At 55.6% G+C, this 22,244-nt stretch overlaps 6 protein-coding genes across 6 annotated transcripts; 2 read left to right on the forward strand and 4 right to left on the reverse strand.

Moving 5' to 3' along the window:
* Positions 1–1,399: 1,399 nt before the first annotated feature.
* Positions 1,400–4,954, reverse strand: LDBPK_060330 (hypothetical protein, conserved; the record flags this gene model as incomplete). Its single annotated transcript, XM_003858293.1, has 1 exon — positions 1,400–4,954. The coding sequence occupies one exon, from the start codon at positions 4,952–4,954 to the stop codon at positions 1,400–1,402; it is 3,555 nt and encodes a 1,184-aa protein (XP_003858341.1).
* A 735-nt stretch (positions 4,955–5,689) lies between these two features.
* On the reverse strand, positions 5,690–8,407 carry LDBPK_060340 (oligopeptidase B-like protein; the record flags this gene model as incomplete). Its single annotated transcript, XM_003858294.1, has 1 exon — positions 5,690–8,407. One exon carries the CDS (start codon positions 8,405–8,407, stop codon positions 5,690–5,692), a length of 2,718 nt encoding a protein of 905 aa, XP_003858342.1.
* A 752-nt stretch (positions 8,408–9,159) lies between these two features.
* Positions 9,160–10,383, reverse strand: LDBPK_060350 (NAD(p)-dependent steroid dehydrogenase-like protein; the record flags this gene model as incomplete). The annotated part of the gene is made up of 1 exon (XM_003858295.1): positions 9,160–10,383. The coding sequence occupies one exon, from the start codon at positions 10,381–10,383 to the stop codon at positions 9,160–9,162; it is 1,224 nt and encodes a 407-aa protein (XP_003858343.1).
* Positions 10,384–10,964: 581 nt separating this feature from the next.
* On the reverse strand, positions 10,965–12,320 carry LDBPK_060360 (hypothetical protein, conserved; the record flags this gene model as incomplete). Its single annotated transcript, XM_003858296.1, has 1 exon — positions 10,965–12,320. One exon carries the CDS (start codon positions 12,318–12,320, stop codon positions 10,965–10,967), a length of 1,356 nt encoding a protein of 451 aa, XP_003858344.1.
* Positions 12,321–18,659: 6,339 nt separating this feature from the next.
* On the forward strand, positions 18,660–20,114 carry LDBPK_060370 (glutamine synthetase, putative; the record flags this gene model as incomplete). The annotated part of the gene is made up of 1 exon (XM_003858297.1): positions 18,660–20,114. The coding sequence occupies one exon, from the start codon at positions 18,660–18,662 to the stop codon at positions 20,112–20,114; it is 1,455 nt and encodes a 484-aa protein (XP_003858345.1).
* Positions 20,115–20,924: 810 nt separating this feature from the next.
* LDBPK_060380 (hypothetical protein, conserved) lies at positions 20,925–22,130 on the forward strand (the record flags this gene model as incomplete). Its single annotated transcript, XM_003858298.1, has 1 exon — positions 20,925–22,130. One exon carries the CDS (start codon positions 20,925–20,927, stop codon positions 22,128–22,130), a length of 1,206 nt encoding a protein of 401 aa, XP_003858346.1.
* Positions 22,131–22,244: the final 114 nt, after the last annotated feature.

A 22,244-nucleotide genomic window follows, 5' to 3' on the forward strand; every position in this document is an offset into this window, starting at 1 on the left:
AGCGATGTGATGGATTGGCGGAGACGTGCAGAGACACGCGAGCGGCGCACACGCACACGCCCGCGTGACCCAACCAAAGAGAAAGGGATAGAAAACCTTCTAGCAAGAAAAGAAGACGAGAGAGAATAGGACTGGGGATAGATATAGCAGTGGCGGCGGCTCTGGGCAAAGGTAAAGGTGCCAAAGACGAGGTTGTCGCGGTCGATAAGGGCTTACGTGTGACGGTCCCTGTGGCAGCGTGCGGGTGCGGCTGTGTGATCACGATCGAGTCGGGAGCGGCTGCGTCTACACGCAAGAGGCGTTTAGTCACACGCACACACATATAAAAAAAGAGGTGTACTCGTTGCCTATGCGTGTATGCTCCCGGCAGCGGAGGAAGTGGAAGGCTGAGAGACCCCAAAATGAGACTGAGGGCGAGGGAGGGATCTACAAGGCACACGCACACGGATGCGCACATGCACGCGTCTCTGTCGGGGGAAGGAGGAGGGAGTAAGGAAGGGCTGAACAAGAGACGAAAAACGAAAAGAGAGAGAGCCAAGTTGGGCGGAGTGCCAAATCACAGAGAGAGGGGGGGGGGCGAAAGAGAAAGAAATGACGAGGGGACGGCATGGAGAAAGGCAGCCGAGAGATGCGCGCGTCTCTACACCCCTCCCCTACTGAAAAAAAAATGTGAGGCGGTCCTTATTCACTTCCTTTTTGCGTTCGCCCTCTGTGCTGTACGCGGGAGGTGAGCCGTGTGCCCATACGCACACCACGCACGCTCCTCACACCGCCCTCGAATGTGCTCGCACGTGGGCGCGGAAAGAGAATGACGGGGTAGATGGATTCGAAAGAACACAAAGGAGGAGGAGAGGGAGGGAGGTGGTGTCTCTTCCCTGCTCGTGCTTCCCGCGGGCAAAGTGTGGATGTGGGTGTGGAGGGGAAGGGGCTATGCGCGCCTGCTTGAGCGTCCGTGCCGCTACCGGCGGGTGTGGGTGCGCCAGTAATGAAGAAGGGCAGGTGGGGAGGGAGGAAGGGAGGAGCGAAAGAAGGAAACAGAGGAGGTGGGGCATCACGGAAGAGAGCGGTGGGGTCGCAGGCACATCCAGGGAAGGTGGATGCGCACCGTCGGCCACCGGGAAGGCAAACGAGGAAGACGGTAGTTTTGTTAGTTGTAGCGGTACATGAATGCCTCTTCCTCCTAGAAAGGACGAGGGAGTTGGAAGAGAAATGGGGAGCAGTCAGTTGCGGATGCCTGTCCATGAGCTTCTCCCCGCTGCTCTGCGACCTCTCCGCAGACATAACGTAGGCGGTGTGAGCGGTCAGCCGTTGTGCACCCATATGCGCTTGCCTCCTTGCCCCCGATCCCCTCTCGCCGCCGCTGGACACGAGCGGGTGATGTGGACGTCGTCTGCTGCTACTACTGCCGAGAAGTAGAAGCGGCAAGCCTAGACCGCAACTCCCGGGCCCGGGCACCTGCCACTGCGTCGCCGAGTGCAGCGGCGCGGTCGTAGAGTCGCAGAGCCTCCTGCGGCTTGTCGAGCAGCGCCTCCAGAAGCACGCCGTAGTTGTACGCGGTCATGCGGTCCTGCGGGTCTAGCTGCAGCGAGCGGGCATACCACTGCGCAGCTGCCGCATAGTCCTTCTCGATCGCCTCCGCAATGTAAGCGTGAGCCTTTGTGCCCATCACGTCGTTGGTGCCGTGAGCGCGGCACACCGCCGTCCACGCACGATGCGCTGCGGCGACGTCCCCGCGCCTTAGTAACGCCCATCCACGCGTGAGCGCCTCCTTCGCAGAGAGGGCGCTCATCTCACCCCCACCGTCGCTGTCATCGCTAGCGGGGACGGGAACGGGACGAGGGCGGCTGGCAAAAACCGCCGTGCTGCGATCGAGACTCGGTTGCTCGATGCGAGACGATCCTTCTGCAACAGCCCTTTTTCCATCTGCGCCAGCAATCGCAAGATACTGGGCGTACAAGCTGCTTGGCGGCGGTGAAGCGTGCTTTGTATGACGCGTGGACGGGGCACGCGACGCGTGTGGCGCTGCGGATCCTGGCACGCGGGATTCACGCCCGTCGTCAGCCGAGGCCTCCGGCAAGCGACTCTCATTCAATCCCACCACCACCGGCGAGCCTTTTGAGCGCACTTTGGAGGTGGGCGAAGAACGAGGCGGCAATGCCGGCGGCGGCCCATCCAAGGGCAGAACCAGCTCCAACGGAGCCGACGGCACCCGCTCCTGGGCCCTTGCCATGAGCTGCTCCACCTGTCTCTCCTGCTGGATGTGCTGCAGCGCATTCACAGCCGCAACTGGCGTACGCTGCTGCATGGCAAATGCCAGTTTCTCGCCAAGCCCGTCCACAGCTTCCAGGGTCGCCTGCACCTCGGTGCGCTCGGCATTGATGCGGGAGAGCTGCGCCTCATCCTCCAGTTGCACCTGTCTGCGAATCCTGCGAACGCGCTCCTCCGTCTCTTTCTGCAGCCGGTCAATCTCGCGCTCCGCCTCTACGCGGCGAGGCGCGGTGGGCATGCTGCTCTCTTCGTTTTGGAGCTGGTTGGCGTAGGCGAGCATGCTCTCTTTCAGCGCGCTGACCATCCGCTCGACCTCTGCCAGACCCGCCCGCGCCATCACTGCGGCTTCCTCAATCGGTGCCACCTCCTTACCCTTGTAGGCGCCCATCACTACACAGCGGCTGCACGCGAATGCGTGGTTTTCCATCACGTAGTACTCAACCGGCCTATCGGGGTGCGCGGGGCACGGCTGCAGCTGCGGGTCGACGACACACTGCAGAAGAAGTCGTGGTAACACCTGCTGGCGAAAGTAGACAGCGACGACTGGTCCGTTGGCTTGGTCAACGTAGGCGCAGCTGTCGTACTTGGCGAGGAAGTCGGCGGCCGACCTCCGCGGTGCGTGCACGGTGGTAGGGCACGAGTACATTTCACCCACCGCGACCTCGCAGACGAGAAGGGCACAGGAGTGCTTTTCCGTGCAGTGCCGAAAAGGTTCGCGTAGGAAGATAAACGGGCCGTCGCCTGTTGTCGCACTTGCGTCGTGTACCGTGGCCAAGGAGGATGCAAGCACATCTCCGTAGCGACCTGCGGGGTCTGCCGCGGCGCGAAGGCCAAAACGGGCGACGTCCATGAGATTCTTCCAGCCTCCGACCAGTACCAGGCGCTCCGTCTTGGCCCGCTTCGCCTGCCCTTCCACGTACGCCACGAACCCGGCGTACTGCTCCTTGTGAAAGAGAGAGCTCACACTCATCACCTGCAGATGCAGCGGCTGGAGTCTGGTCAGCCGCACTGCCTCCTGCACGGCAGCCGCGTAGTACGCATCGCCTGAACCCAGTGCTTCTGTGCGAAAAGCGTGATCCAGGCGGTGCGTCCACTCCTCTACCAGCACCTGAACCTCCCCTCCGTCCGGTGCCTCACTGAACACGTGCAGGGCGCGCACCGCCGCTGCAAACTCGTCTTGGTCTAAAAAAAAAAGAAGGTGCTCCCGCCACGGCTTGGAGTGCCGCTGCCGTGTCTGCATCATCGAGCACATCTTGCGCCACAAAGCGTCCCGCAATGCGGTGACGTCTCGCCGGCTCGCACCGATGGTCGTGCCCGGCACGATCACTTGGTCCTTTGGTGTGATGACGGGCTTCGTTTCATGCCGATCACCCGCCACAGTAGCCCTGTGTTCGCCGCCACGTGGAGCACCGTCATCAACGGCAAAGCTGGGCGATCGATCAAGCGAGCGTGCCGTCTCCAGCGGCGCCTCCCGATTTGGAATCGGTGTGGGGAACATGGGCACAGAAACATACGGGCGCTCCGGGGCAGGCGTCGGCGGACAGCGCTGTGGAGCAGCGGCGGCCGCAGCACTCGCTCCTGCGCTACTTCTCGCAAGCGACGGGGAGCCGTGATGCAAAGAAAAGTGGGAGTGGCCGTGACTGCCGGCCCCCACCGGGACTTCCCTGGTCCGCGGGGGTGATGGTGGTGCGGGGGTGTACCGAGGCGTGGCGAACAGGTACGTGCGCGGATCGGGCTCCGGGCCGTAGCGCTCCACGAGAGCAGAAAACAGTCCCGCTGGTATGCTCGCCTCCTTCTCACCCGCATGTGCGGCGAATATCTCTTGTACGCCGGAGGAGTTCTGATCAAGCTGATAGGCAGCCAGGTACGCGGTCAGTCGCTGGTGCTGATCGATCGTGGTCACCTCTGGGCCATTGTCGAGCACTAAGTTGCGCATCAGCTCCTCCTCTCGGCCCTCCCACTGCCGCAGTAGCGATGGGATTTCGCTCTTGTACTGAGGACCGTACACGTCGAAGAAGCTTGCCAGTCGCTCCTCGTAGTTTTGAATCGAGTAGCGCCGATATAGCTTTGTGAATGTGTCCAGCTCCGAGACGACCTCTACCACGTTGGGCACAAGCCGCAGTCCTTGCGGGTTGTACGCGCGCAAGAAGCTCTCCAGGCGGTGGCGGTACCCCGCCTTGTCGCCTGGGTCTACGGTGAAGGAAAGCCCCACCTGACCCATTTCCGTCCCCACGATCCGTGTCGTGAGTTTGTGCACCTCCACAATGTCCTTCGCGTTGAGCGGCAGTGGAGCTGAGGTGCCCACGACACGCGTGCCATCGAGATCTCCGTCTGCACGACGACCTGGACGATAAGGAGAGGAGGAGCCTCTGATGCTGCGAGTGATTTCTCTCACCACCACCACCACCTCGAGCTCCGGCACCGCGCATCGCCACACCTTTGGCCCGCCCCCGTCTCCGTCGGAAGTGCACCGAGCGGCATCGTCGAAACGCACTTCAAATAGGTTGGGAGTGGTTGACACAACGTCGTCCGTGGTGAACGTCGCCGTGGCCACTGGAGCAGAGTAAGCGGACACGCGAAGCACCATGTGTGCCTCCACGACGAACGACCGCAGGCCGTTCTCACAAGCGGACAGCGGCACATTCACGAGGTTGTGGATGGTAACGAGTATCGGCCATGGCGGCATGATGATAGCGCCAGTGCACGTTTCTCGCACCACTCGTCGTTTGATTCGCTTCTAGTTGAGGTGAACCAATGCGTGCGCGCGAGTGCCCTCTCGGGTGCCGGCACGCTCTTTATGTGTGTGCGTGTGTGTCTATGCGTGTGAGTGTCGCTGTGTAGCGTGAGGATGGCGCGCCGTGGCCGCGCGCGCATGTGCTGAGCCGATTCTGTCGGAGGCAAGAAAGGAAAGAGAGGGCAGGAAGGAGAGAGACGTAGTAAGCAAATTTTAGTGTGCCTTTGTGTAGGTGCGCAGCACCGCCTCTGGCCGCGCATGTGCACAGATGTAGGCACCCCTTTTTTTGCCCCGTGCCATGGAGGCATTGCACGCAAGGTCTTGTGTGATAAGTCGAGAAAGGGAAAGAGGTGTGAACCCGCATGGCGGCCATGGCGGCGGCACAAGTACCTTCGATGTTTGCCACCGCCCCCACTCCCTTTCGCCGTTTGTGCCCGTCTCTGTGTTCTCCCACACTGCAGCCATGGAGGCTTTACGAACAGGGTGCGCGTCGGCTGCGGCGACGGGGGTTTGAAACACAACATGTGTGTTATACACCTGTTATCTTTCTGTTGTTTTTCTGTGAGAGCTAACGGTGGCTCACGACGATTGTACACATCCGAACCATCATAACGCACACGGGGTCGACTCCACCCTGCGCTCACACACCACCGCCACGGAGGCGCTTTGCACACGCCATCGTAGAGACTACGGCTTCCCGCGCTGCTCCTCTCGATAGAGGTTGCGACCGGTTGCCTTGCCAAAGCTCCCCAGCTTCGCCCCAGAGCGAACGCTCTCTCGGGCGTCGCGTTCCTTTGCACGAAAAATTTCGTCCACCTTCTTCTGGTCAAGCTCCGAGTCCGTCGGCACCCAGAAGAACGGCTCCTTCCGAGCCTTCACCGTGCGGAAGTTCGGCTCCCAATTGAAGGAGTTCAGCTTCACGTGGTAGTCGATGCGCTCCCTCTCCCAGTTATCCCATTTCAGGAACACCTTTTGCTGGTCGTCGTGATCCATGGCACCGGTGGCGGTAAGGTTGTGCATGTGGGTCATGACATCCATGTCGTTAAGCATCTTGCCAGGACCCTCAAGGTCCAACTGCGAACACAGAAACGCAAGCTCCTCGCAGATGTTCTCTGTGTCGCCCCAGAAGTAGTGGCCGCCGCTTGGTCGCATGCGCAGCACCAGAGGGCGAGCGACCGGATCCACGTCCTTGCGGGTGCGCTGCTGCCGCAGCTTTGCCACGTACTTGAGCGCGTTCCAAGCCGGAACACGGTCGTCATCGAGGCAGGCCGATATCATCATTCCAGGGTACGTCACACGGTCGTTCAAGTTGTAGTATGGGTCGTACTGCTTGAGCAGGTCCAGGTCTCTCTTGTTGTTGAGCGGGTCACCCCAGTCCTCGCGCTCGGCGAGTGAAAGCGGGAGGTCGGGATCTATCATGGTGTTAATGATATCCAGGAACGGCGACCGCATCAGTACATTGCCGAACAGCCCACACCCGCGCATGTTCATGGCTGCCGCAATCGGTACACAGCCGGCGCTCGCCCCCGCAGCCACCATCAGCTCTGGCTTTGTGTAGCCCATGTCCACCATGTGCTCGCAGCACGCGATGAAGTCCTGGATAGACTTGATTTTGTTCTCTCCCTTCCCCAGCTGTGCCCAGTTGGGCAGCTCGCCGCCGCCACGGACGTGCGCAAAGGCAACGGTCCAACGTCGCCGCAACATCCACATGTACGGGGCCAGCTGGAAGTGCATCGACGGAACTTCGCCGTAGGAGCCGTACACGTAGATGAGGCAGTGCTTGGGCGTGTTGGGCTGCGCCTCAAAGTCCGTCGCTTCCTGAATGAATGCGTCACGGCGCTGGCATATCGTTATTGGGATCTCCGTCCCGTCTTCCGAGACGCAGACATCGCGGTAGATGCTGTAGGGCCACATGTAATCCCACGGCGTGAAGTGCTCCGACTGGCGTTGTGTGAAGAGCGCCTCAGACGCGCACAGCCTCGCCTGGCTAGGCGTGATGTCAGAGTCGAAGTTGAAGACACAGTCGCGCGGCGGCTGAATCAGGCTGCTGTAGACGAAGCTCATTGCCTTTTGCCTAAAGTTCTTGTTCAGGCCTGGGGTCACCGTGCTTAGCGGGGGAAAGTGCAGCACCACGTCCTCGCTTCGTGGTGTCTGCGCAGCGGCGTCGAGGCCGCCGTCGCACTTGATGACGCGGATGTGCTGAATGCGCTCGAAGGCGAAGTGCGACTCGTGAAGGATGATGCGACCGTGGAACAGATCGACGTCATCGATTTGCACGTTGTCGCGGTGCGGCACAAGCTCTTTCCACTCCGCCTCCTTCCCATAAGCCAGCGCCACCTCGTCGCGAATGTACACCACACGGTAGTTCGGCCCCTTGTCGGATGTCACCATGACAAAGCTGCCGTTGTAGTGATCCAGCCAGTTCCATCCTGACTTCCCTGCAATCTCGAGCGGCTTGCCCTCCTTGAAGAAGGACTTGAGAGGGGTCGGAATAACAGGGAAGGATGCGGGCACGACTAGCGCGTTGCAGTTCACCTTCGAGTCCGAGGTTATCGTGACGTACTTGTTATCCTTCGTCTTGCGCACATCCACGAAAAACTGCTCGTCGTCGTCACGGTAAATCTCCACCGGTGGCTCTAATATGCCGGGTCGTATTTCCTGCATCATGACGCGGTGAGGCCGGTTCAACTCGTTCGACTCGGTGTAGAAAAACTGGTTGCCGGAGCCAAACTCGATGCTCACGATGTTTGTACCGCGAATCACGTGAAACAGGGTGGCATTGTCAACACTGCGAATGTGGCACAAATACCTGTCGCCACCCTCCACCGAAAGGGTGTATGCGAGGTAGCGGCCGTCTTCTGAGACGCGGCAGATACCAATGGAACAGTCCTTGTAGCCGAAGTGTTGCTGGAGGAAGAGAGGGTTGATGAGTTCCTCGGCCAGGAGATCAACCTCCCCAAATCGCTTCCGGTAAAACCCTATCGCATTCGAGTCGTGCCCGGGTACGACACGGGTAAAGTACACGTAGTCACCGATGCGCTCCTCGCCCTTGTCGTATCCGCCCTCACGGCTGCTCACCACCACCTTGGCATCAAGCTCCGCCCACAAACGACCCTTGGAATGTCGAAAGTCAAACTTGCTGCTAATCAGGGAGAAGTGCTGCATCTCCTTTTTCGTATATTCTTGAGTGTTCCGGTCGAACAAGTCTTCCATGTAGCGGAACGGGTCCGGTTTCTGGGTCTCTCCATGCAGCTCGAGACCCTCAGGCTTCTCGGTGGGGAACGGTCCGTCCAGCATAGGAAGCGGATACGAGCTGCGGAGTTGCGGGCACCATTTGTTCACCACCCTACGCGATAAAGAGTAGCCCAGATTCGACGTTGGCACCCACGGAAAAAGTGCAGCCATTATTCCCACCTACCCTGCGCCTTGCAGTCGGGCTAGCCTCAGGAGAGTTGCTTTGTGTTTTTGGTGGGCGAAAAGGGGGGAAGGGGCCAAGGCCTATAGACCGTCGTGAGCAGCGTTCGATTATGAAATCAGCAAAGACACAGAGGGAACGCCACGTGAAGCAAAAAGGCAGAGAAGCCGAAGGGGGGAAAAATGCCGAGCGAGCGTGAGTGAGCCAAGGAGGTTGACTCAGCCGCCCTACTGGCTGTGCATGATGCTCTGTCACGCGAACACCCGATGGCGCGACGCTAGCGTCGACCACGAGCGCTTGCCAGTGAGCAGTGTGGGCAGTAGCACAAAGAGATCGCATGATATGTACTTTCGTCTGCGGGGCGATGTCACAGCCCTAAGGTCAGAGAACTGCAGCGCGCAGCGGCCCTGCTTCAAAACAGAAAAGCATTATGCACTGGTTTTTTTTTGCTGTCCATCTCCTCTGGCACGGCGCGCAGTATGTTGTCAGCAACTTCAGGCTCTCCGCCTTCCGTGTAGTGGGCTGCCTAAAACACCCCACAAAGAAGTCAGATTTCAGAAAATCTACAGAGCCGATCGCATACCAGTGATTATTCTTCATTCTGTTTGTTGATAGTGAGCCGGAGCTTTCCAATAAAACGGGAGCTTGTGGTACGCACACGCACGCACACACAGGCAAAAACAAAGAGATAGGAGCCGGAAAGTGGCGTTGCATCAACATTTTTTGTTGCTTTTTCGGTTTGTTACTTGTCCTTGCGGGCCTGGATGTTGATCTTCTGCTGCGATCCGGAAGAAATGCCGGCTATAGAGCTGTGATCCTGCTTCTTGAACTTAGGCAACCAATTCAGCTGGAACCATTCGATCGTATCGTTCCAGCCATCCCCAAAAGGAATGATGGGTTGAAACTCGAGATCGCGCTTGGCCGCGTCGACCCGAAACCAGCGATTCATCGTGAGAACAAAGACGTTGAAGACGTTGAGCTTGAACGTTGTCCCCATCACCCACCCTGCCAGTTCCGCGAAAAGCGCTGCAATATAGAGGAACCAGAACGGGTAGTGAACTTTGTTCATGATGGATCCAAACCCCATCCTCACGATAGCCTTATCGAGCTCCTTCCAGAAAATGCAGTACGCCGCCGGCTCAGGATGCGTGTCAGCATCGGTCACAATGTAGAACCGCCCAAGGTACGGCGAATTCTTGTACAACTGCTTCTCCGCAATGATGAGGCCATGACAGTAGTTGTCCACGTGGGTGAAGCAGATGCGGTTGTCGCCTTTGCCGAAGACGCGCAGCTTACCTGTACCCGCAGCCTCCAGCATGTTGGGCAAAAACAGGTTGTCGCGTGGGCCATACACCTGATGCGGAGCGACCGCAATAGACCAGAAGTCGTCGTCGATGGACTCCCGCATCGCCATTTCGCCCTCCGCCTTTGTCTGTGCATACATTTGCATGTAACGCTCAAGCGGCAGTTTCGGCATTTCATCCTCGGTAAGCCCGTCGACGTTGGGGCGGTGGAAGAGACTACCGTTGAACCGAGTCGAAGGCGATGAGCTGAAAATCATCTTCTTCACACCGTGCTCCTTGCAGGCGCGGATCACGTTCACCGTGCCCCCATAATTGACACGCCTGTACAAGTCGTGTGGGTGAAAAGGCCCCACAGCAGCTGCAAGGTGCCAAACGCAGTCACTCCCCTCTATGGCTGCCGAAACATCAGAGTAGGACGTAATATCCCCAACAACGTATTCGATCGCCGGGTGGTCCCAGACACCAATAGCCTTTTCTTTTGGAACTATATCAAAGCACACTACCTTCTCGGCGCCTCGTTCGACTAGCATCTCCACCAAACGAGTTCCCACGAACCCCGTTCCCCCAGTTACCACGCATTTCTTTGGAACCGGGGGGTAGCTCTGGCTCGCCGCCCTCTTCTGCTCAGGTGAAAGCAGCGGATTCAGTTCTTTCGGCGGCATTGAAGATTCTGAAAAGGCCTTGACTTGATTGCCTGGATTTAACAGGCCTTTTGATGCACAACAACACTATTGTTCTGGTGCAAGCGATAGAAAGACTATTTAAAAAGAGCAGCACCGCCGATAAAAATCAAGCAGCCGATGGGAAAAAGAAAGAAACAAAGTTATGACAGTTCTTTCACCACTCCTTTCCGACTCTGGAAGCTTGCCGATTTGGTTGTGCATGAGAGAAGGAAAAGAAATGAAATTAAGTGCACATGCGTGCAATGCAAAGCAAATAAGAAATACAGTGCTAGAAGTAGCTACAAAAAGCGAGACAGCTCTCATGCCGCTGTTGTTTGCGCTACAAGGCAGGAAAAAACACTGACAAGCCCTGTGGGATACAAAGCGCTTCTTGCAAGATTCGCTTCGTACCACTTCACCGCCCTGCGTTCAGCAGTAAAATGGCGAAAATAGTGAAAATAGCCGTTATCATTTGTTGCTTTTGTTCGTTTGTTTGTTTTTTATTACTATTTTTGTGTTTCACATGAAAAACAACATAAATCCAAGAACAATGCTTGCACAGTCAACAAGAGTGGACAAAATCATGCCGCATCTTCCCTCCACTTGCAGCATAGCCTTTCTAGTGTCACCAGCGCATCAGTGTCAGTTTTTTCAAGCATGTTGGTCACAGCAGACTTGACAGGAATAAAGCAAGGCCCATCCGAGCTTGATATACTTCGCGTCCTTTTCCTGTTGAACAGCATATCACGGCGCCTGGAAGCGGAAATTCCGCTTGCTATACTTTTGGTGGTTGGTACAAAAAGACAATCTCGGCACAAATATGCCAGCTGGTCAAAATCACGACAAGAGGAGCTGGTGCCCATAAATCCGATCTCATTTGGGATACTCTCCATCAGCTGTTCCCTTACGCACTCTGCGCGACGAAGCGTCAACGACTTTTTGCCTTTCGTTGCTGGTTTCGCACTGTACTCCGTTGCAAAGCTTGCACCGATCTCATAGTGCTCTTCCTTGATACCACTACCCATTAGAAAGGGCATGACACGCGGGTCGATGAGCGGTACTGTGTCCACAGAGGCTGAAACACATCGCGGATTCACAGACAGGCACAATGAGCAAATGTCCAGAAGAGGAGACAGGAGCTCACTGTAGCTAACCTTACGTCCATCGAGTTCAACCAGGCGCGTCGACCAGCGCGAGCTGCAGAGGAATAAAGAGAGGTTTCTAGCTTCCGGAAGGCTCAGGTACTCGGCAGCAACAAGAAGGCACCAAAGTGTGAGGAGAAAAATTCTCCCAGATGACCAATCACATGTGGGACTGTCCCAAAGAATGTGCACTTCTCCTCTTGTGTGTTTCGGGAGCTCTCCGGGGTGAGAGATAAGCGTGCATCTTGGGAGCACAGTATTGATAAACGTGCGCACCGCAGAGGCGACTGAAGCGGACTCCTTCGCATCTGTATAATTTCCAACTGTAGCTATTCTCAAGATGCGTTGGGCGGCCTTCACGTATTCGAGGTTTTGTTCAGCGCTGGAATTATCGGGAACGAACATTTGAATTGGAACGTGTGTGCTCAGTGGCACTGCAGTCTGGCTGTTGCTCCCATAACAGCTGGGCTGCTGGAACACGCATCGGCGGTCCTTTGACTTGGGGTACATTGAGCTCAGCAGCTGCACGGCGATAGCTTTCTCTGGTGCTGCAGAGAGCACGCATGCGCTTGTGTGTTGATTCAAAAGCTCCCATATTGGCATGCAAGACACTGTTGCGAGGGCCGATCCATCTGCGCTGTTCATTGGAACCTCGCACCACACATGCTGCAGAAATCGTTGATATGTCGCACTAAGCCTATTGTGGACCTCGTTGCTGAAGAGACTATCAGAGGACGCTAACACATCCTCGATGTCATCGACACAAGTTTTCACTTGGCTCTGAAGCTGAGACATCTTTGCCTCTTCTTCACAGAATGCGGTAGCTACTGAAGGGAAAAAAGTGGGAGGCGAACAAAAGTAAAGAAAGTGGAATGTTGGCAAAATAGTTTGATGAAAGGCAGTGCGGAAAAAAAACGCCCACGTTCGCCGAGATTAAATGCGTATTGCTCCCGTGGCGAGTTAGGCAGGACGCTTCGTTTCTAAACTCAGAACTTTGTTCCTAGTTTGGCTGGCACTCCACTGTAGTACCACGGTCTTTTGAGAAAGAGGCAGGAAACGATCTCCTAGAAACCACTCGATAGTCGTGGTCGCAGCTGCTATGGAAAAATAAAAATCTGGTTTTTGACAAAGATATTCAAAAACTCACGAGACAGCATGAATAGTGGGCAGAAGTAAACCGTAAGAACAGAATGCGGCTCTTTGCCGACGCGTCCTTTAATGCTAGGCCTCTTGGTTGCTGACCTGCTCCAGTTTAGAACCATTTGCCGCAGTTTCCTTGCAGCGTCGAAACTACAAAGTTTCGCAGTTTGTGTTACTCATATTCACGGACCCTGTGTGTCTCTTGCTTGAAGCTCTGCGCTGATGCTCCGGCAAAAAGCTTTATTCGCGCATGTGGGGCTGCCATGGTTGCGCATGTTCCGCCAAACCACAATGATCACTTCCACCAACTCTTTTCATACTTCTGCCCCCCCCCCGCTGCACAGCGCCATTGGCAACCCCAAAGCCCCAGCATGGCCCAGTCCCAATGCCGTCACCAGCACAGTGAAAAAGCGCAACCAGCATGACCACAGAGAGAGATGCAGCTCACGGCACTTTTCTTTCGAAGCACTTAGATGTGTAGCACATTCGACACTCTTCCACCAACCAAGCCGAAAACGAAATAAGAGTATTGCCCAAAAACAAAAGCGCCCCACCTTCCTGGACACAAAGCTGGGAGCAAAACTGCCAGAACGCGCGTGAACGAGCGCGTGCCTGGATTCAGCCTTCGCAGAAATTCAGCTATTCCCCCTGACCCGCCCAAGCCACCACCATTTTGCAAGCCAATACCCACAAACAAAATCGCAAAGCCCCGCGAAGACCCAGCGGCCCACCCAGCCCTTACGGAAAGCATGGGCTCATTAAATCGAAAGAGTATCCAGAGGGAACACCCGAGCGCCCCGCCCCCGGCGCCCGCGGCCGCAGGAAAAAAACCCAACCCCACGCAGCGTTCTTGTTTCCGGAGAAAAAAGAAGGCCGCGCACAAACGCACTGCGAGCACACCGCGGTTGACCCTCAAATCAAAAAAAGAGGTCATCCCCCATGTATAATTCAAGAAACCACGGCGGCACATGCCGCACAAGCGCACCCCCGCACCAGCGCCTTTTAAAGGCATGAAAGGACACTTTTTATTTTACAGTCTTACTCCTTCTTTAAATTCCCTGGAACCACTGTTGCGCATCCTCCGCCATCCGCCATTCCACCCACGGGCGAACCACCGACAGCCCCAGAACGCACTGCAGCCAAATCGGGGACGATTGCAACAGCAAAAAGACAAACAGGGACACGCGTTAGGCAAACACCGAAAACCCCCGAGCAAAGAAAGAAGCCGCCAAGCAGAGCCGCTGGGGTTGCACCATTGGGCCGTGGGGCTTTTGCCTTCCATGAAACCGCCTCCCCCAGACCAAGACCACTTTGCCGAACAAGAACGCGCCAAGCTCACCCCCCTCCTTAAGAGTTCCCCGGCCGCCCGGGGCTTTTATTTTTCGCCCACCGCCAGCAAAAAAGACAAGCTGGTTTTGAAGCGGGCCGAAGCATCAGCAGGCCACAAGTTAATCTTGATTTTTTGTGTACGATACACCATAAAAAAGACTGAGCGGGGCATGCCGTAGCCTTTTTTCTCTCCACATACGCGCTTTTTCCCCAAACCCCACCCCCTCGCAATTTGCCCCCCCCCCCCTGGCAACTACGAACGCACCGGGCGCCCCACACAGCGTTTCATCCACCCAACTGTCGCGGCCCCCTTTCTTTCAAGCCAGCAACTCTTACCCGCTCCTTCAAATTATCTATGACATACGTCTTCAAAAAAAAAGATGAAAAAGCACATGACGCCGTTCAATGGCAGGCCTGCTCGAGAAGAATCCGTGACAACGGCCGCCTCGCCAAACGGCCCTGCAAACCCCCCAAAAAAGCAAGCCGGGCCGCCCAAACGCCCGGGCTTTATTGTAGGAAAAAAATATATGCAGAGAACCGCTATTTGCAACTGATGGAAGAACATTCAGCGGCGCGAGTGGCGGGATGCCATGCTTTCCTGCGCACACGAAAACAGCCCGCGCAAAAGCCATTTGGGGGAAGGGCATGGCAGGGACCGGCTGAAGAGGCTGCGTTTATACTTTGGAGGGGCCTACACCACCTCTTCAAAACAATGCGCACAAGGAAAGGCTATCTTGCAAGAAAAAGCGCTTTTCATGTCGTTTTTCTGCGGAAATAGGGTTTTGCGTTGGTGCCATCACCCTGCCGCAGATCCTTCTCACCAATAACCCCGCCAAGAGTTTTGCGTGGTGGAACCGAAACGCGTCCTTTAGAATGACCCCTGCTAATCATCAGTCGCTGAAACGCACATCAACAGCCCTCTGGCCACCCCTGCCCCACAAAGCCGTATAATGAAAAAGTTGGCCCACAACAGCCAGATGTCGTATGCGTTGCGTGGCCCAGGGATGTGGTTTTGCGGTGGATAAAAGGTGCTCGGCGCGCCTGGTTTTCCCGATTAGAAAGCCATGGGGGCCCTTCGCCGTTCAAAAAATGAAGAAAGGTTTGGAGCAGATCCCCCGTTCACACCATGCTTCAACAAGCGCGCCGGCTTCACCTAGCCCAGCGGCGGGTTCGGCGGGGCGACCGCAATACAGGGGACGGGGTCTGGCTAACCAAGGCTTGCCCACGCCATTCGCGGCACCCGAATACCCCCCAATGCCGAAAAAAAAAGCCGCAGGGAGAGGCACCATATCCCCCCCCCTGCGGCGACCGCCGGTAAGGCCAGATCCCAAACTGACGTTCGGCTCTATCGTGCGGGTGCTCATGTTTGGGAACCTCGTTGTTGCCTCGCGGCGCGCCGCCGGCGCTGCTGCCGTGCGCCTTAGCGACGAAAGTGGCGGCGAGAGGGTCACCGTATGGGCGCCGTTTTCTTTCCAACATTATTACGCATTCATTGAATCCGTGGGTCTCTCCCCGCCCTCGGGTGGGGGGTGGCCGAGCATGAGTTCGAAGAACCCGGCATCATTTTAGCGCGCGCGCAAAGAAACGAGCCACAATTTCAGCTCCCTTCCCCCTTCGAAATTATCACCACATGGGGGCCTGGCGCGGAAAAGGAAAGAATGAAATCCGCCCACGCTTGTGAATTTCTGCGCTGGCTGCTTTTATAAATTGAATCGCTCGATCCAGAGACCAGCCCGGGAAAACCACAGGCGTTTATTGCTGGGCCACCGGCGCCGCGGATGTATTTTGGCACGCTCTACGGCCGCCTTGCGGCTACGCTGGCCAATAAAGTGGCGGGGGCGGCGCCCCACCCAGCCCAACGGACGAAGAACAGCGGCAAGGCCACGGAAGCCCTTTCCGCCGGTTCAAACGGGCGCGAAGCCCCCTTTCCTCCCGCCAGCCAGCCGGGTGGCGCGGCGCGCCTAAGAGTATTTGTGTGGCCGGGGTCGGGTTTGTGATATGGTGAGGGGGCGGCTGGTTCTGTCTTTGGCCCCCCCCCCGTGCGAACAAAACAGGGAAAGAGGCGCACCGAATATCCAAGATCACGAAAGCTGAAAAAAACTAGCTTGGCGGGCTTCCTGGGGAATTTTCCCGAAGCTTTCGGTATGCCAAGCTTTTTGCGCGCTCCTGGCCTGGGGGGTGGCTTGTGCGCGGGGGCGCCGGGGCAGTTGGGACCACGGGACTGGCTGGCCAGATCAAAAAAAAAGACGGGGGGGGGGCCGGCGTGCCTTTTCGCGGGCTGTAAAAAAATCCTGCGTGGCGCTGCGGGGTTGGCTGGGTTGTGGCCGCCGGACCCCGCAAGCAACAAAATCGTGCCACCGTGCCCCACTTTCAAAAATGAAAAAAAAAGCCCATCCGCGCTTTAGAAATAAAATCGGGTAAAGCACAAGACGGCAAGGATACGGGAAAAAATATTTTGATAAGAGTGAGGCTTAGCGTGGTGACGGTGCGCGGTTCGCCGATAACTTGCGTCCCCACCGCCGCGGTGGGCTTATGCCGGCGCCAGGGCTTTCCACGCTGCCAAAAAAAAAGCCCGGCTTCGGTGTCCCTAGGGGCACGCAAAAGGGCGGGTTTGAACCCCCGCCAAAGGGCGCAACCGTTCGTGATCCTTCCGTTCGGCGCGGCGCGCGCAATGAACATGTTTGCGGTGGAAAAAAGTGGTGTGAGTGGGAAAAAGGCCTTTGGGCTGGGCCTATGCGCTTTTTTCCCGAAAAGTTTACTTATAGCCAAAACTGTGGGGCGGAGAAAAAAGACAGGCGGGTTTGGGAAAGTCTGGGCCGCGTTTGCGCCGAGCTTTCGGTGGCTATAATCACGCTTCTTTCCATGCCTCTGTGAAAAAGCTGGTCCTTTTTTTTTGCGGAAGCAGGGTTCTTTCTCGGTTTTCCGTTGGCATGAGCCGGCCGCGGAAAGAGTCAGTGCAAACCAAAAAGCCACGGCGCCGCATCTGCGCCACTTTAAAATTTGTGCCGGCGTGTTCTTTCTCCTTTCATGTTCTGTGGCCTTCTTTATGTTCGCAATGGTTGGCGCGTCTTCCTGGCTCTGGGGGTTTCTTGGCTGGGTGAATTTCAAAAAGAGGGACGAGAGCCGTGAGTTTTCACGTTTTGAAGTGGATTTTTAAAAAATGCGTAGGGGTTCTCCAGCATGTTGTTTGTGGATTTTGCGAAGGCTGGACAATTCTGGGTTGCTTTGCGCCACCTCGGGGTAGATGAAAAATCACAGCAATTTCACACCACGGGCTCGTTACCGGCGGTGGTGCGGTAAGTTTTTCCGCGCTTGGTGTGGGTTAGGGATTTCGCAAAAATTCCACAGCGGCTGCCGGAAGCTCTGCGGGGGCCGCGCTCTCTGTTTCCCTTTCGTGGCCGGTTGGGGGGGGGGGTTGCCTTCTGGAAACTTTTTGGGTGCTCGCAGGGGCGGTTCTCTTCGTGTTTGGGTTGGGTGGGTTGGGCTTGTCGTATGGCCTTGCGTCTTCGGCGGCCGCAGCGGGGCCCCCCTTCGTTACGCACGATGGTGCAGAAATGGGGGCGGGGGAGGGCAGCACACTTCTGCTGATCAAAAGGGTGTGCGCGCTGCGGGTGGCGTGGCGGCCGGCGTAAAATGGGTCTTTTGAAAGCGGCCACCGGTGAAGGATTTCGTGAAAATGGATGGTAGTGAGGGCGTGCTTGAAAAGCGGTAGGTTTCTTCGAGGGAATGGAGCGTCTTGGGGGCTTGTTTGGCGGTGGTATTTACCTTCTCGGCGTTTAAATGCAGCTTCGGGCGATGAGGAAGGGGGGCGGCGTGGGCCTTCTGCGGGCAAGGCGGTGTCGGGCACTACGGGCAGCTGTTTCCGTACGTGCTGTTAGTGCTCATTTTAGTCGCGCTTTTGTGCGCGGCGGCGCATGACGGAAACAACCTGGAACTTTTCATGCTGCGTTCTGAGCTGTTCCGCGGTGCTGCTACTAGTGAAGTTTTAGTGTTGGCCATGAGTGTGGTTCTTTCTCTTTAAAGTGGGATTCGGGTTCGTGAGAAAGGGAGGCGTATAGTTTAGGATGATGAAGGGGGAAGAGAGGAGCATCGAGGAGTTATTGTTTCCTTTCGATGCGGAGCTTTCCGCTTTGCTTCGGCAGGTTTTGCTGCGCCAACTGTGAGTCACCCGAAGGGGTGTGAGCTGCTGGGGGGGGGGGGCTGGGCCCTGACGCGCGAGATTGATAAAGTTTGCTTGCAAACTGTGAACAGTTGAATGATCTTGCGGTTCCTTTGGCGACGGCTGACATGCGCAGGGGGGCTGTGGCGGGCGCAAAGGAGGGGAGAGGGGAACATAGGGATTATTGCCGTGAACTCTTTTTTTTCCAGACCACAACGCTGCGGATGAGCTGCTGAAGCGGGTCGATGATATCGAGTGGACAGTTTATCACAACGACACATTTCTATCCAAATAGCTTGCTTTTCAGGTGGGTAAATGTGGCTTCGCGTGTTGACAGATATTGAATAGCATGCCGAGAAAGCTGATGAAAGCAGCTGTGGATGCGGTGGAAGTGATGGACTGTTCTGGAATCGCTTTTCGTTCGACTGGAAAATCAATTTCCGTAAACATCTTCAGAAGCTGCCGCAAAGCCGATCCCACTGAACTTTTTTCCCATTTGCCAAGTAATGAAGTCTATGGGTGACAGACACACACAGAGGAGTGAGAGAGGATTTGAAAGGCGGCATTGGGTTTGTGTGCGTATGCTGCGAGGCGGACCTGCTACACATGAATCTCGGTGCAGCTTTCTTGGCTGCACTTGGTTGCTTGACATACTCCCTCATTTCTGCCACTCTTCCTTCAATCACGTCCTTTTTTTCAACCGCTATAAGTATCAACAGGTAGTGTGGTATCCACTCCTAAGGCTGGGTGATTGGCTAAAAGCGCATTGCTCTTCTCCTACTACCGACAACGCGGCAACAGTGACAACAAACTCAATCACAATGTCCTCGTCAAATAAGCAGACCGTGCGTGTCACTTACATCTGGTTGTCCGGCAAAGATTCACATCATGATATTCGCAGCAAGGACCGAACGATGTACCTGTCTCAGGAGCATGTTGCAAAGCACCCGAAGGACTTGCTTGCCAATGGCGTTTTCCCGGTCTGGAATTTCGACGGCTCTTCCACTGGTCAGGCGAAGGGGCTAGACACTGAAATTCTGCTGAAGCCTGTTAATGCGTTTCCGTGCTGCCTCCCAAGGACGTCGTCAAAGATTCCGTGGATCTTGGTGCTCGCTGAGTGCTACCTTCCTAGCGGCGAGCCGACAAGAGACAATTCTCGTGCCACAGCTCGCGAAACATTCGAGCAGTGCCCCGAGGAGCATCCGTGGTTTGGCCTGGAGCAGGAGTACTTCATCATGGGACGTGATGGGCGCCCTTATGGATGGCCCGCTCACGGATTTCCCGCGCCGCAGGGGGCGTACTACTGCAGCACCGGCTCGAAGTCAGCGTGGGGTCGCAAGTTCTGCGACCAGCACTACGAGGTGTGCCTCGAGATGGGGCTGAACATATCAGGCACGAACGCAGAGGTGACTCCTGGACAGTGGGAGTTCCAGATAGGCCCCTGCGAAGGCCTCGAGATGGGCGATCAGCTGACTGTTGCGCGCTGGGTGCTTTTGCGTCTGCTGGAGGAAGAGGGTCTGGATGCGGACTACCACGCGAAACCGATTCAGGGTGACTGGAATGGAAGCGGCCTGCATACAAACTTCTCGACTGAATCGACCCGCGCTGAAAACGGCCTTGAGGTCATTCATCAGTATATCGACCGCCTCAGCAAGACCGTTAGCAAAGATATCGTATTTTATGGATCCGAGAACAACGAGCGGCTTACAGGCAAGCACGAGACGTCGAAGGTATCTGAGTTCAGCGCTGGCGTGGGTACCCGCTGTACTTCGATTCGCATCCCCAACGCGGTCGCCAGTGAGGGAAAGGGATACATGGAGGATCGCCGCCCTGCTGGTGATGCCGACCCGTACTTGGTGACCTCGCGTCTTTTTGCCTCGTGCATCGGCTTGGAGACACCGTCTCTCGATCTGGCGTCTCCGACACACGAGAGGGACTGGATGCGTAATGCTTTCAAGTAAAGGGAAGCGACAGTGCGTAAGCTTGCGTCGGTATCCCGCAGTCTCTGAGTTGTGAACTCTTTGGTCGACTTATCCGTGTGACGAAAGTTCTATTTTAAATTGCTTTGGCGTATTTGAATTTGATACCTTGTCCGTTTCCAAATCGTATTTACAACATCAATACCGATCTTCGGCAGAGTTAGGGGGCACAAAGAAACACCGGCGAACAAAAAGTATGTAAAGGATGACAGATAAATGATTCGCTTCTTGTACGGCTACTATTGTGACTCTTTATTGAGACTCAAGTGTGCTCAGCCAGTGCGAGAATTTTTGCCGTTATAATTAAAAAAAAACGGTGTGTTCGCATCTCTGTCATATAAAAGTCTTTTTTTTTGCGTTGTTTTTTTGTTTCCTTTTTATCATTCACCCTTTAACCAAAAGAACCTATTTTTCGCTATGACCCAACTTGATTGAGCCGTTGGGCATAGAGACGGGCTTTGTCTTGATTGTTTAAAAGGAGTGAGGTCTGTGAAAAGTAACACAACCGTGTATGCTGTAGTAAGTTTGCTTTTTTTTTTCGTTCCTCAAGGAGGAGTCCCATCGATAGCGTCTCTTTTCGGTACCGTTGAGAATGTTTGGGGTCGAATTACCAATTGAGAGAAACTGACAGGCAGTGGCCCTGAATGCTGAAGTATTGAACGCTAACGGCGTCCTTTGCTCAGGCATACTTTTTTTTTTTTACGATGCGCCATACCTTGATGAGGACGAAGGCGGTGGCTGCTACTCACTCCAATGAGTTTGGGGTTTGTACTGCAATGTTGTTGGCAATAAATGTCTCAGCTACTACCGCGCCTTTTCCCGGCCTTCTTGCTCTCTCCAACCGACACACTGGTTAGCTTCCCTTCAGCAGCAATGATACCCCAAAGGCAAAAACCAGGCGGCAGAGTAAAAAGGCACTGGCAAAAGAAGAAGAGTCTTTATGATGAGTACCTTGCTGACTCCGGGGACAGCGAAGGCACGGGAGCCGATGAAGAGCGGGAAGAGACGTTCGAGTGCGAGCAGTACTGTGTGCATATGGACGTGAATATTCTTATCCAGCAAACGGTGCAGAACATCGTTCAAAGCGTATGTCTCGAAGACCCAGATGGCTTTGCTATCTTTGGCGATCATGAGCTGATTTGTTTTGCGGCTGCGGTGAAGCATAACAGCTCTATCATGTCTCTGCAAATACGCTACTTGGACGTTTCTGATGTGTCGCTGATTCCGCTTTGCAAGGCTCTCGAGCAGCACCCTAGCATTCGGGCTTTAGATCTTTCCGGGACTCACGGTGGAGAGGGCACTAGCAAGGCGCTGCGACAGCTGGTGTGTACGAATCCAAACATTATTTTCATGCGTCTTGAAGACACCATTGTGAATCCAAAGGACGCAAGTATTATTGAGAAAGCAACTCGGTACAACTCAATGTCATGTCCAGATCCCAACAACAACCCCTTTCATTTAGGTCTGCTACGACGAATGAGCGCGATGGATGAGGAGCACAAGTTTCACGAGCAGCTTCACGCGCGCCCTTGGCTGCTCGGAAACGGGCCGTCCAATCAGAAGAGATTCAAAAAGACGGTTTTGAGCACAGCTGCGTCATCTCATATCGGCGGCGAAATCTGCGCTCAATTCATTCAAGGAAGATGCCCTTACGGCTCGCGGTGCAAGTACATTCACCCCGAGCGTACCGTTGCTCTGAAGAACGCCGTTGCGTCCAGCCTGTACAACCGTGCAGAGCAAAGTGGAGGCGGCGACGCTGTTTCCACGGCCTTTTCAACTACATCGGTGTCTCGGCAAAGGTTACAGAGTCGCCTACGACCACCTGCATTTATGCTGAAGAAGCCGGAGCAATGCGAGAGGGAGCAAGAGAATTATGAGATATCGATGGAGTCTCCACCGGCGGAGGACGCTCCTTCCACCCAACCTCCGGTTTCTTCATGGTGGGTGATGAGTGTAACCGTCGTGTGCTGCTGCGTGATAATAGTTGCAGCTTTGTAAGCGAGCAGACCACTTGTCACAAGGAACAATACTATTCATTATAGCAGTTGCTCCCTTTCTCCTGCAGATACTTTAAAGCAGACGTGACGGAAAATAAAAGTGTCACACAATGCT

The sequence above is a fragment of the Leishmania donovani genome, chromosome 6 (assembly GCF_000227135.1).
Source record: "Leishmania donovani BPK282A1 complete genome, chromosome 6".
NCBI classification, from domain to species: Eukaryota; Euglenozoa; class Kinetoplastea; order Trypanosomatida; family Trypanosomatidae; genus Leishmania; species Leishmania donovani.